At 46.4% G+C, this 13271-nt stretch overlaps 1 protein-coding gene across 1 annotated transcript in view; it reads left to right on the plus strand.

The window, feature by feature from the left end:
• Synpo2 (synaptopodin 2) overlaps positions 1-9252 on the plus strand; it is a 142466-nt gene extending 133214 nt beyond the window's left edge. Inside the window, exon 5 of the mRNA XM_041668623.1 lies at positions 5339-9252. Coding sequence (XP_041524557.1) covers positions 5339-5878 — 540 coding nt within the window. The 3' untranslated portion in view covers positions 5879-9252. The remainder of the gene's footprint in view (positions 1-5338) is intronic.
• The last annotated feature ends 4019 nt before the right edge of the window (positions 9253-13271 follow it).

Below are 13271 nucleotides of genomic sequence, written 5' to 3' on the forward strand. Positions count from 1 at the left end.
AAAGAATTGGCACGTACTCTCATGGGTTAAGGAATGGAATGCTCTAAGTATACGATTGACTGCTCCACGTGACTGATTGTCATCTGCCAAATGACATGGCCCCATAGTCAGTCTGAATGAAGATTTTACTTAGCCCATAGGTTGGTTTTGTGTGTGTGTATTTCAAAGTGTTTCTGCATGAACCTTCTTGACAAACTGGAAAAATGTAGAAAATGAAAGACAATAAGAGTGGAACTGATCAAATGTGTGGGGGAGTGTTAAAACCTGGAATCTGCGTAAGATCGCTGTGAAGAAGCAGAAGTAAGATCACATCTGTAAGCCCAGCACACACAAGGCTGAGACAGAAGGCTCACTCAGAGGGCCAGCCTGGGCTACAGAGTGAGACACTGCTTGGAGGCAGCCAACAAGCCATTGAGGAGGAGGGAAAGGAGGGGGAGAGTACCGTTCAAAGACTATTCTGCATCATCAGGATCAAGCAGCAGGCAAAGCCATGAGAGGGGGGTTTGGGTCAATATAAAGAAGAAGTGCTCAGGCCAATGGTCCATGGTGCCCTGGAAGCAAACAAGCCCTCTTCTTCAGGGCAGGGCCTGAACGAGTCATAAAGTCTCCCCTCTTAAGAACATAGACAGTTCCTAGTCATTTTTCTTGAAATTAATCTGTAGAATAAAATTCTATTCCCTTTTTAGCTCTTATTTTAGAAAGCAAACTGGGATAGAGAGCTTCATGCTTGACTGAAGATGTGGGAATGTATGGGTCCAGAAGGAGAGAACACCTGATGTTTTAGTCAAGAAATCCCAGATAGGAGCTGCTGCCCACGGGCATGAGAGTTCACAACAGAATGCAGGGCTTTGACAAAGGCAATAACAGATTACTTCTACAGCGCTTGGGCTCCTCAGCCAGGTCCACGTAGCTAAAGAGGTCAGAGCATGGGCAAGGACAATGGAGGGTAGAAGCTGAGGAACCCTGCATTTTCACTTCAGACCACGTGGGAGAAGAATGTTCAAGTGGCGTCTGCGATGAGCTGACATGAGAGGCAATTTGAGGACAGCTGAGGGGTCACAGAGAGAGCTGTGACCTGACGTGCTCAGGAAATCTGGAGGAGGAGAGACGGGCTGGCAAACCATGTTGGCAAAGAACCAGGACATTTGCTGCCTCGTGCCCACAAATGATATGTGTTTCATTGTGGACCAGGACAGGGCAGGGGCAAGGGAAAACCGAGTGGCATATTCACCAAGCCTCCCAAGGAGGCAAGTGGTTTCTAATAGCTACAAGCTGAGGTAGACAGCTTCCTAAGTGAATGTAAAATGATTTACAAACTACCTTCTAGAATGGAGAGAAATTGCAATGCCTTAGCTATTGCTGAAATGAAGTACAAAGACCAAAACCAACATGGGGACAAAAAGTTTGGGTTCCATTCCATCACTGAGCAAGCCAGGGCAGGAACCTGGAGGCAGGAACTGAAAGAGACTATGGAGGAGCGCTGCTCACTGACTTGCTCTGTTTGCGCTTGCTTAGCCTGCTTCCTTATGTACACCCCAGGACCACCTGCCCAAAGATGGCACCACTCACAATGGGCTGAACCCTTCCACATTAGTCATTGATCAAGAAAATGCCTGGTGGAGATATCTTCTCAGTTGACATCTGTCTGTGTCACACACACATGCACCAAGACAAGCAAGCATCAAGAACCATGGCTATGTCGCCAGGGAGTAATCTTTCTATCTATCCTATGAAAGTACCTCTCTCTCACACTGTCTATCCCCAAGAGCTAAAAGCCAGAGGACAGTGTTACTGAAAACCTTCCTTTTCTCTCCCAAGAGAAACCTTCCTTTCCTTCATCCCAAGGCGTCAGAGTTGGCAAGCTGGAAGAGGAAAAGAGAGAGGGCCTACCTTAGCTCTTCTCTCCAGCAGGTGTGGGGAAAGTGCAGCAGTCTTCACTTTTAGTTAAAATTAGAGCTTGGACAAAGGCGGAGGCTTCTAATTCAAAGTAAGCCTGGTTTGGGTAGCTTGAGCAGCTACAGAACTGCCCCTACCAGTAAACAGGATGTGGGGACCTGCTCGGTTTTGGCAGAGGAAAATCTTCTTTCCTTCTGTTAAACAAAACTTCAGTGGAGCAAAGAGAAACAAATTGATGAGGTAACTGCAAAAAGCCAACTTGAAATACTGTTACTAATAAATGAGAAATAATCTCTAATAAAAAAAAAAAGCTTTCATTCCGGTCAGGCAGGATGTCTCAGTGGGTTAAAACACTGGCCATGCAAGCCTGCCATGAGTTAAGGCCTAGATCCCGCAGTAGGAAAGAACCCACTTTCAAAAATTGTCCTTGCCGACCTCCATACTCAGGAAGTGGCGTATTCTACCCTGACACACACACACACACACACACACACACACACACACACACACACACACGCGCGCGCGCGATAATAAAATAAATGACCTTTTATTTCTCTGACAATAATAAAGCACACGATGGAGGCAGAGTCCCGGGTGTGTGTGGGGGAGGGGGTGTCATGCTGGATTGCTACCACTCCAGATGCAAACTTCAAAACAGAAGAAACATTTTGATATCCTCAGGTCTATTAGTCATTTCTGGGTCAAGGTGTGTCACATGGCTCCAGTCACCAGCTGAGGGGAGAGCATCAGGAGCCGGGTCAGAGATGGACAGAAGGGTGTAACACCAACGAACAAGACGTGACGATCTCATGTAAGGGATTCAGGGGAAAAGGAGACTGGAAGCACTTAGTATTTGAGGCACACACCCAAAACCCCGTACCTAAAGATGAGTGGTTTATACTGTAACTGAATCTCCCACCTAAAATAATCCAAAAGTTTGTCCCCTATGATTAGCAGTTAAAGGATGGTGAGGCGTATGTGGCACACACACACAGACCGTGCTCAGTCTGTTCATTGAGACAATGAGTCTCCCCTCCTCACAATTGCCGTGTGCATCCCACGTGGCGTTGAATTGGCTCTTCGCTGTGATTCTTAATGTCCCCCCCCCCAGAAAGCCCTGACTTTCTCTGTCATCAGCACACCACCAAGTTTTGCTTTCCTCTGTACATATTTGACTAATAATTAGTGTTGTTCTTTTTTAAAAATGCTGCAAGATTCCCGCGGCAGTAAGCAGCAGAAAGGCTGTAGGTCCCAAATGGTGGCGGCGGGCCATGTGGTGGCAGGCAGCGGGCCCTGGGAGCAGCCAGTCCCAGGCAGAAATGACTGCTGGTCCCAGAGTGGCAGCCTGAGCTGTGGTGGCGGGCCATGTGGCGGCAGACAGCGGGTCCCAGGCAGAGAGGGCTGCTGGTCTCAGAGCAATGGCTGGTCTCAGGCAGGGAGACATATGGCAGGCGGGCAGAAGACAGAAACATGGATAGACACGACATGCAGCCTGAGGCTGAATGTTTATTCAGGGGGTTATGGAGGAGGAAGGGTGAAGGGGGGACAGAGAGAGAGGGAGGGAGACAGAGAGAGAGAGAGAGAGAGAGAGAGAGAGAGAGAGAGAGAAGAGGAGAAAGAGACAGAGAAGGGGGGAAGCAGAGAAGTGGGGTGAGAGGCAGAAGCAAAGCTGCCTCTCCGAGAGGAAGATGGAAAAGGGAACGAGCACAGGCCGGAAGCCTCCACGGATGGGGAGGGGAATGGGTGTGGCTTGTCTCTTAAAGGGACCAAAACCATAACAATTAGTATTTGCTTTCACTGAGAAAAGCCTCATCTTTCATACTAGGTTATCTCTGAAAATACTTTGATCTTTCCACTTCGGTTAAATTTTGATTCCTCTTAAGATTCTCAAACTAAGTGAGTTGGGAGGAAAGGGAGGAAATGAATTTCTTTTAGTTGGTGTTTTAGCTAGCTCATCACTTCAGAGTCTGTATGATGTACATGTCTGTGTGAGTGTGTGTGTATCTGTGTGTGTGTGCGCGCGCGTGCGCGCCTGTGTGTTGTGTGTGTGTGTGTGTGTGCGCGTGTGTATATACTGAGTCTGCCCTGTATTTCTATAGTCTTGGCAAGCAGAGCATTTAGCAAGCACAGGGGAATGTTGTGGAGTCCAACTCTGAGAGGCTCTGGAATGTAATAAAAATAAAAATAGAGCCAAAATGCACATGAGCCGAGCAGCCCTCCCTTAGAGACAGGGGCCATGCCTCACCCTCGAGAACCCAAGGAACAAAAACTGGGTGGCTCAGGGCTACCATCCTAGCCTTGCAAGGCTGAGGCAAGAAGATTTCCCAGAAATTTGCCTGGACTACAGAGTAAGACCATGTACCTATAGCATGAGGGAGAGAGAGACAGAGAGACAGAGAGAGAGAGACAGACAGAACAAAGACCTATGTCGTATGGTCCTCATCACATAAATAGGTTCTGAGAGGAGCGGTGTCTCATTCCTTCACACCAGTAGCCACTTCTAAGTATCTTTCAGTGAATTTACTGAACTGAAATGAGTCAAGCAATTAAAATAGGTTTTCTGCCCCCTACCCCCATAATAGGCTTCTCTGCCAACACAGTAAACCAGATTAAGCCAAACTGAAAGAGTATAACAGGTTTATTTGAACAAAGCAACTCCTGGGAGACTTCTCCAGTCCCAGAGATCAAGGCCTGAGAAGCTACATCCACAAACAAAAGCGAAGAGACCCTATAAGTTGTAGGCAAGGGGGAAATGAGGGATCTACCACAAGCTGGGTTTGTGCCCAAGTATGGTCCAAAGCTGACTGCTTTAGGCAGACTTGGGCGATTGGCGTCTTCAGGGGAGGAAGATGCAGTAGCCACAATAAATGCGGAACTGGGCTTTTTGGCATCTTCTTTTTGTTGGGAGACTCTCTCAGTGGGCAGGGTTTGGGGACAGAGAGAGAGAGGAATGGGGCTTTCCAGACTGTGCAAGGGCGAGCTGGAGGTTCCAATGGAACAACAAGCTACATGGAAAAAGTAAAAATTATAGGAATTGATGGCCCATTTCTGGAGTTATTCCTGTTTTGTTGATTTTGTGCCAGGAAACACAGAACTGGAATGAAGCAGGTGGGCTGTGAGGGTGTGGAAGGCGGAGAGAAGGGTAGGTCCCAGGGGTGTTAGGGTTTCTGCCCTGTGAGCTTGCTTACTCCTGGGAAAAGACGTGGCAGCAGTTTGAACAATGAGAGCAAAGAGGGCAGACCAAGAAGGAGGGCCAGATGAAGGGCGTGGGGACTCCAGCGGCAGACCAGAGCTGGATTAAACTAGATACGGCAACCCTTCCAGACCTCAGGACTGCAGGACTTCAGTCTGGGCAGAGCTTGGTGATGGTGCTGACTGTGGCTTGCAATAACAAGTGCAGACAGAAGCAAATGAGATACAGTAATGTTTTCTTTGTTTTTAGGCGAGTGGACGCTCCCTTTCTCTTCCTGGAAAACCAGCCCCGCCCAACATATCTGCATCTCCGTGGCTGTACCAGCAGGCTCACGGTTACCCCAGCAGGCCGACCCTCGGGCTGGAGAAAGCTAACAAGAGACCAACACCTTGGGAAGCAGCGGCTAGGTCTCCCCTTGGTCTAGTGGATGACGCCTTCGGACCCAGAAGCATCCAGGAATCCATTGTGGCGAATGTAGTCTCCGCAGCTCGGAGGAAGGCGTGCTCAGGGTCCCAAGAGGACTGGAAAGAGAGACTGTCCTTTGTCTCCCAAACTCAGAAGACCAACATGAGTTTCCCTGAAAGGCAAGAGTATAATGCTCCATCCCCAGTCAGCAGCCTCATGTCCACCCACTCCGTATACAGTTCTCAGTTGCCATATGTGAGTCCTAGGCAGGAGTTCAGATACGACCCGAAAATAATGCCCATGGAGACCAGGTCTGAATACGGTCTTCCATTAGGTGGCTACAATTACAACCCACACCCACGGGGGTGGAGACACCAACCATGAGAGCCAGCGTGACAACTCTGTGGGTTTCATAGCTTATGTCCGTGATCCTTTGGCGGGTTCTTCACTTCTTAAGTAGACTTAAAGCCACTTTTAGCCCCTTGTGGCTCTCACGGGTCATTTATCTGAGTGCGAACGTGTGTAAGCACACAAGTGTGGAGCACCCGAGGAACTGCTTGGAAGCAGGGAGTCCTGTGAGCAGGGTGTGGTGGGGCACACCCATAACGAGGCAGGGCAGAACACCAGGAATTCAAGATAATCCTCAGGCCTGTAGATTGAAATCAGCCGAGGGTACCTGCCTCAAAAAAACAAAACAAAACAAAACAAAAAAAAAAGCAACCCTCCCCCCCCCCCCCAACTTTCTCACATTAATGTTCTAGCACTTACATATACTTCAAAATCTTAACTCCTTTTGCAAGGAGTCCCAAGTTCACTTAATTACAGTGAATCCAACATCTTCTTCTCTATGCCTCAGCCCAACAGGGGGTTATTAGAATATGGTGTATCAATTGCCAGTAGCAATGAATATAAAATTTTCTTTTTATTAATTTTAAGTTAGCATCCAAAGAAAGCGGTTTCATTTTGTCGTGTTAATATGCATGTACCATTATACGTTGTTCTAATCCATCTGTCACCCCATTGCCTGCCCTTCCCCATGACACAAGCCTTTCCTTTGGGCAGCTCCCACCTTTCCTATTAGGATAAATTCCTAAGGCGTGCCTGACAGGAAGTATGATAATTATGCAGGAAAGAATCTCCTTGGTGTCATCCCAAATATTTCTCAAAAACCTTTTGTAGGTGCAGTTCAGGTGTTTTAGAAGACCGAAACCGTGACAGTGCTTTGCTATGTAGCTCTGGTTGGCTTGGTGCTGCTTTTGTAGCCCAGGTTATCCTCAAACCCATAGCTTGTCTCAGCCTACCAAGTGCTGGGATGTCGGGTGGGCAGCATTATGCCTGGCCGACAGAAGAATGTTCTGAGACGGGGATGTGTCAGGGTCAGGGAACTACACAACTCAAGTGGACTTGAGAGGACACAGAGTAATAATATGTGGGAAGCACAAATCTAAACATTGGGTTTATTCCTCATTTAAAAGCCAGCCTGAGACAGGAAGGTTTCAGTTCACTTATCCTCACTCGTCAAATGAGAAGGCTGGATTGTCTAATTGCTTAGGTTCTTAACAATTCTGGTATGGTGAAAATCTCTCAGTAGAATGACCTCTGATGTATCGTTTATTCTTGCTCATTACATAAATATCAGATCACCTTTAGGAGTGGATGAGGTTATTTAGCGCCATGACATGCGTCACCGAAGGTCCCAAAAGGAATTTCTAAGTGGCGGGTTTTGTGTTATGTGGAGTGAGGGTTGATGTAAAGATAAAAATATGAGTGGATTTCAGGAAGTGGTAGATGAATGTGCCTGCCATTATGCAACTGTTGTTCATGACCACCTACTTGGTCACAGAAAACACACTGGGGAAGCCTACACAGGGCTGCTTCCAGGTTGTTCCAGGGAAGTTAGACCTGCTGACTCACCCAGGCCTTGTCAGCATGAACACCTGCTGCTCACTGCCCTGCCCACAAAGGGTTAAATATAAGGGGGTTCAGAGTGCTTCAGACCATCGAGTCTACCCAGGATACTTCTTAACTTAAAAATTCTGGAGTGTTTACTATCTTCCTGTCTCTTAAGAAAGGGATAATAGTGCCTGATTCTCCTCTTTAGCTCTCCACCTTATCATTAGGATGGGATCTTTCACGGATGAAAATGAGGATGCGATCGGTCCCTCCCCTTAGAAGGTTTTAAAATTTTGAAGGACTCACAGGAAGTTCCACAGGTGGCAGGAGTGGCCAGGCACTAATTCGTTCAATTAGGCGATAAGAAAATAGAAGGCTACTTTCCAAAATGTGATTGCTAGCCAGCTGTGGCACCTCGCGCCCGCAACCCCGGAAACTCCAGAGATGAAGAGGAGGGACTGCCGAAAATTCCCAGCCAGGCTGGGCTATCAGGGAGACCGTGTCTCAAAACAACAACAAAAGCAAAATCAAAACTCAATGGCAAAAGTTTCATTGTTTATTTATATAAAATTGATACAATGTTAATTCCCTTAAAGTATAAAACGTAATTATTGGCACCTATGAGGTTTTTTTTTTTGGGTAGAATCTTAAAAGAATAATGTCAGGCTAGTAGCTTCTTAAGAATCCTGCACGTATGATCCTTACCGGGTTCAAACTGATCACAGCGTTTGAGTCATTCTGGGTTAGGCTGGTTTAAGAAATGGGGGACTCAACAGAACAGATGTTATTATCGGGTCCACATTCTACCCTGCCACTCTCATTCGTAAGTGCTGGACTTTCTTTCCACCGGGGGTTTCATTTCTCACTATTTGCCAGAACTCACTGGATTCAAAGGAAGCAGATGCTTTAGGTACTGTTATAAAATGCACTTGACCTCTGCGTGTGCCACACCCAAACTAGCATTGATACTGAGCTGTCTGAACTTAGTCTGCACAACTCAGGAAGGCTGCACATTTGTTCGTGAGGACCCAAGCATCTTTATCAGTCAGTGTGCAGACACCTCCGCGAAACAAGAATGCCGCTGCAAATTCGCACCAGGTGCACTGTGGGGTTCTCCTTTAGTTGACTAGATAGTAATCCAGTTCCATCACTGGCATTCAGTCACACTCTTATGGTTAGTAAGATGTCAATAGCTACTATTCTCACCAGAATGAAATGAGGGGGGTCTCAGTTTCCCCATAATAGCGCTTGTACAGAGGAGCTGCGGCTTTGAATGGGGTGCCACCTTTGTTGCAAGACACGTTTCAATCACCGGCAGCTGCGTCGTGTTTTACTAAACCTGCCTGAAAGGCTGAGCATGCCAATCATAGGGACTTTCATACGGCATTTCCTCCCATCGAGTCCGAACATCATACCAATGCATGGGTGCGGAGCATTAGTTGGTAGATAATTTGAACTTGAACTTGGAGTGTGGTGATGGTACAGATCCAAGTTCTTTTATCTTTTGAGGATGTCTCATGTTTGGCAGCATCATACACCTTGGAGAGCATATACTTATTAGGGCTTTAATCATAGATATGTATGTGTATTAGTGACTTAAACTTTGGATTAATAAATACATCGATTAGGGACAGCCGTAATAGAGAGGAATTGCAAGAATGTTTCTTAAGGAAAGGTAGATCTTCGCATTTGGTTTCTGTTCGAAGCAGAAGTAACTGCTACACGGTTCACACCTTCCTATCAAAGAGAAGTCTGTTCTCTGTCTAATTTAGATCGTCATTTCTGTTTCTCTCTGTCCCCAGAGGCTGTGTGGTGAAAGACTCGCACTGAAAATCCAAGCGATATTAGTAATAAATGTAACTTGAAAATTGAGACAGGAGTTGTTTCATTTCTTTCCATATAAAGATCATTTTGGAGTTATCTTTCATTGCAAAGGAGATTTTTTTCCTGCCTACTGCCTGGTTTACAAATTTCACAAATTTTCCATAACAGCTTTCAGACACATTGTAAGGATGTCATACTGCGTGGCAACATTTTAATTGTTTTTTTTATTATTATTTTGTCACTGTATGACATTTACTAAAGCATGGCAGAGGCTTGGTTCAGTATCAGGCCACGGTGTGAGAGGCTCAGCACTGGAGCCTTGCACTGGGGAAAGAGATGGCATTGACCTCCAAGTGAGGCGTGGTAGAGAGGACTCACAGTGAAGGGACACATGGGACAGGGAGGGTGGGGATAACTAAGGACACTTTGGGACATTCAAAAGTCTGGATAAGTCAATCTGACAGGGTACTTGCTGCTGACAGGCCAGGATGTTCAGAAGACTTCTGGGCAGTGTTGGGAGATAAGGGACCCGATTAGGTTACACCAGCCTGGCCATGTTCTTTGCCAATACTGGGTTTTCTGAGGAAGCATACAGATATGCTTAATTCACCATGCATACATATACTGATTGGACTTTCGCCAAGAAAAGGCTATCAATGTAACATCCAAAAACTTCTTTCCAGACTCACTTGAGAATACAGTCAGTTTCACACTTTAGGTAGTTGAGATCCAGCCAGGAGTGACAGCCTGTGCCTATGATACCAGGACACTGGAGGCTGAAGCAAGAGGGTAACAAGTTCAAGTCCAGCCTAGCCTACATAGCAAGACCCTTTCTCATAATCCAAAGTACAGCACAGTAAAACAAAAACAAGTGTGGGATCCGTGAGGCTTACTGTTGTTCTCTTGACAGGACCTAGAGGCCCCTAGGAGTCAAGCCTCTGGGTTCTCCTGTGAGAGAGTACATTATAGTTGGCCTCTGGCCACAGCTGTGAGGGAGGGACTCCCTGGGGCGATTGAGACACCCTAAAACCAAGAAAGACCACACCATGAGCTTGATTCCAGAGCTGCCTAAAAAGGAGAAAGCAGCTGGCCTGTCGCTCTCTATTTCTCAACTGTGCAAGCACTGTGATCAGCTACCCCATATTCCGTCACCGAGATGTCCTCTCTGCGAGGGACTATACCCGTAGGGTGTGAGCCTAAATAAACCCTTTCCCTCAAGTTGCTTTTTGGGGTGTATTTTATCAACATATGAAAAGAAACTAATGCAGAAGCGAAGCATTTTTTTTTTTAGATATTATTCTTATCATTTTTGGAAATCAATTAGAAGAACAACCCAGCCAGGACAGAAGTGGATGCATACTGGTGAATTCTAAAAGCACTGTGTTATTTCTCTGTCCTTCCCAGTGTGGCATTCCAGGGTTTCTAATGCTTTGCCCACTTTGGGGTTGGCCGAGTCTCGCCTATGGGAAACGGAAGCTGCTGTTTTACATATCGCTTCCTTGGCAGTGGCTTGGATTTTTCCTTTGGACTATTAATCTGAACAGTTAGAATGTGAGTTTCCCAGTCACTCAGTATCACTCAGCACAGTTTTCTAACTTTGTTTTTGTATAAATACTGAGTAAAAGGCTATTTTTTTTTTGCCTGATAATAAAGGGTGATTTTTGAAAGCATACTTGAATAATGAGGGATGCTTTAAAGGGTTTTATGTGACTTAAGAGAAAATAGTAGGACTGGGGATGGAGCTCATGGTCCACTGCTGACCGAGCACACTGGAGATCTGGCTTTGATCCCCAGCCTTGGGAAGAGAGAAATAGAGGGGGACAGGGAGGCAGCAAACTAGCCTGGCTTAAACACAACCACTGCACTGAAATCCCATTTCCCTGAGAATTCTGAGGCTTAGTAAACTATAAGCTTCAATACGCTAAGACATAGGTAATGCCATTCCATTGAACTCAAGAGGAAGTCCAAGCCAAGGGAAACTCAAGCCCGGTGCCTCCTCTCCCAAGAAGACGGCAACAAAACCAAGCCAAGATGACCCGATCTCCCTGGCGCACATAGTAACACAGCGCACCCATCTCTCAGCAGCCTGAGGAAAGCCGCAGCGTGGTGATGGTTTTCTCAGTGTAGTAGAGCAGCGTGTTTTCCAGGAAGCAATGTCTCACTGCTCACAGCGTTATGAACAAGACTACTCATCTTCCTGGGGCCACCTCACAACACCCTTCCCCCTCATAAAAGCCAGGCAGTTTCACTAAGGGCATTTAGAGATGAAACCATCTCACCACGTCCGGCATATTTTTCTCTCCCCACAGTCTCTTGAAGACTGGCTTCTTGGCACCATCACCCCTTTTCCTAACCTTATCTGCAGCTCTTCTTTTACAGGAGGAAAAGCTTGGTTCCCCCGCACAGCACTTTGTACCTTAGGTCTTCACTCGAGGTTCTGAAAAGGCTTTTAAGGTAGGAATGCCGCACTGTGATGACGTAAGTGTGGGGTTTTCTCTAATAGTGGAGTAAATTAGAACAGCTTAAACCCAGGCAATAGCATGATCTTTGGCTCAAATCCCACCCCCAAAGGCCTCGTCTATATTCCTACAAAAACAGTCATGGGCGGCAGCGTTTTGTTAGCTGTACCTTATAGAGGGACTTATCCATATACATGGTTGAGCCTTACTAGTACCCTTTGGTGATGTTTCTTCCACATAGAGTAGTAAAAAGCAAAGGGCTGTCTTCTGTGTGCACATGCCCTCAAGGCCACAAATCAACAGGTCCTGAAGCAAGGTAGAAAACCAGTCAAGCAAGGCTGGGCATAATGGGCTTCTGTAATCCCAGCACTGGGGAAGCTGCACCAGGTCTACAAGAGCTAGTTTCAGGACAGGCACCAAAGCTACAGAGAAACCCTGTATCGAAAAACAAAACAAAACAAAAAAGTTCAAGGTCATTTGGGAGTACCTAGTGAAGTGGAGGTCACCCCGTGCTACACACTTAGATCCTGTTTCAAAATAAAGGAGAGAGAGTGGCGGGGGGAGGGGTGTGTGTGTGTGGAGGAACTGCAGACATTTTGCTGGTCTCAGGGCTGCTACCTGTCCCACAGCGATTGGCCTCATTTCGAGACACATTGGGTGGTTTTTCCTTTGATCATCACCTCATTCACAGCCCAGCTTTCTGCAGGACTAGCATGAAGGTTTACACAAATAACTGTAGGAAGAGGCCGCTTGTTCGTGCCAGCTGCCCAGAACAAAAATAACCATACAGAAACTATTATTTAAATCACTGCTTGACCCATTAGCTCTAGCTTCTTAATGGCTAACTCTTACATCTCAATTTAACCCATCTCCATTAATCTATGCATCACCATGAGGTTGCGGCCTACCAGCAAAGTTTCAGCACGTCTGTCTCTGGTGGCTCCATGGCTTCTCTCTGACTCCACCTCCTTTCTCCCAGCATTCTGTTTAGTTCCCCACCTAGCTCTGTTCCCCTATATCTCTGCTATAGGCCCAAAGCAGTTCCTTTATTAACCAATGATATTCACAGCATACAGAGGGGAATTCCACATCAAATAACTAATCCAGGAGTGGTAGGGTAGCCCTATGGGGCTGCATGGCAGAGGGTCACCTTCTCACCTAGAGAATCACAACAGCACCCATAATAAAAGACAATTTAGCAAGAAAAAAAAACATTAAGAACAGTTTAATGACAGTCGTGGATAACACAGAAGTCTTCGGAATGAAGATTCAAAGACCCAGGGAGTAGTGTCCATTTTTTACGCTTAGTTTGTTGACAATGGACAGCCATGTTGAAATGGGACTGGATAAAAAGGTGTGGCCTAAAGGTAGCAGATTAAGGGACTGGTTTGGGTTTCTCTATGGAATACATAACTCTCTCAAGGATGGGAAAGGACCTTCTGGAGCAATATTCCAAGGGACAAAAAGAAGAGTGGCTTTCCTGGGTGCTGTGACTCTCCTGGGGAAGAGGAATTTTAGTTTCCAGGACAGGCTTCAGAGGATGCCTGAAGGATGCAGGTTAAGAGGATCTCTCCCACCTCTGAGGGCATCAGATACCCTTT

This window comes from Microtus oregoni, unplaced genomic scaffold (genome assembly GCF_018167655.1).
Source record: "Microtus oregoni isolate MIOR12 unplaced genomic scaffold, Mior012 000000F_ref0000247, whole genome shotgun sequence".
NCBI classification, from domain to species: Eukaryota; Metazoa; Chordata; class Mammalia; order Rodentia; family Cricetidae; genus Microtus; species Microtus oregoni.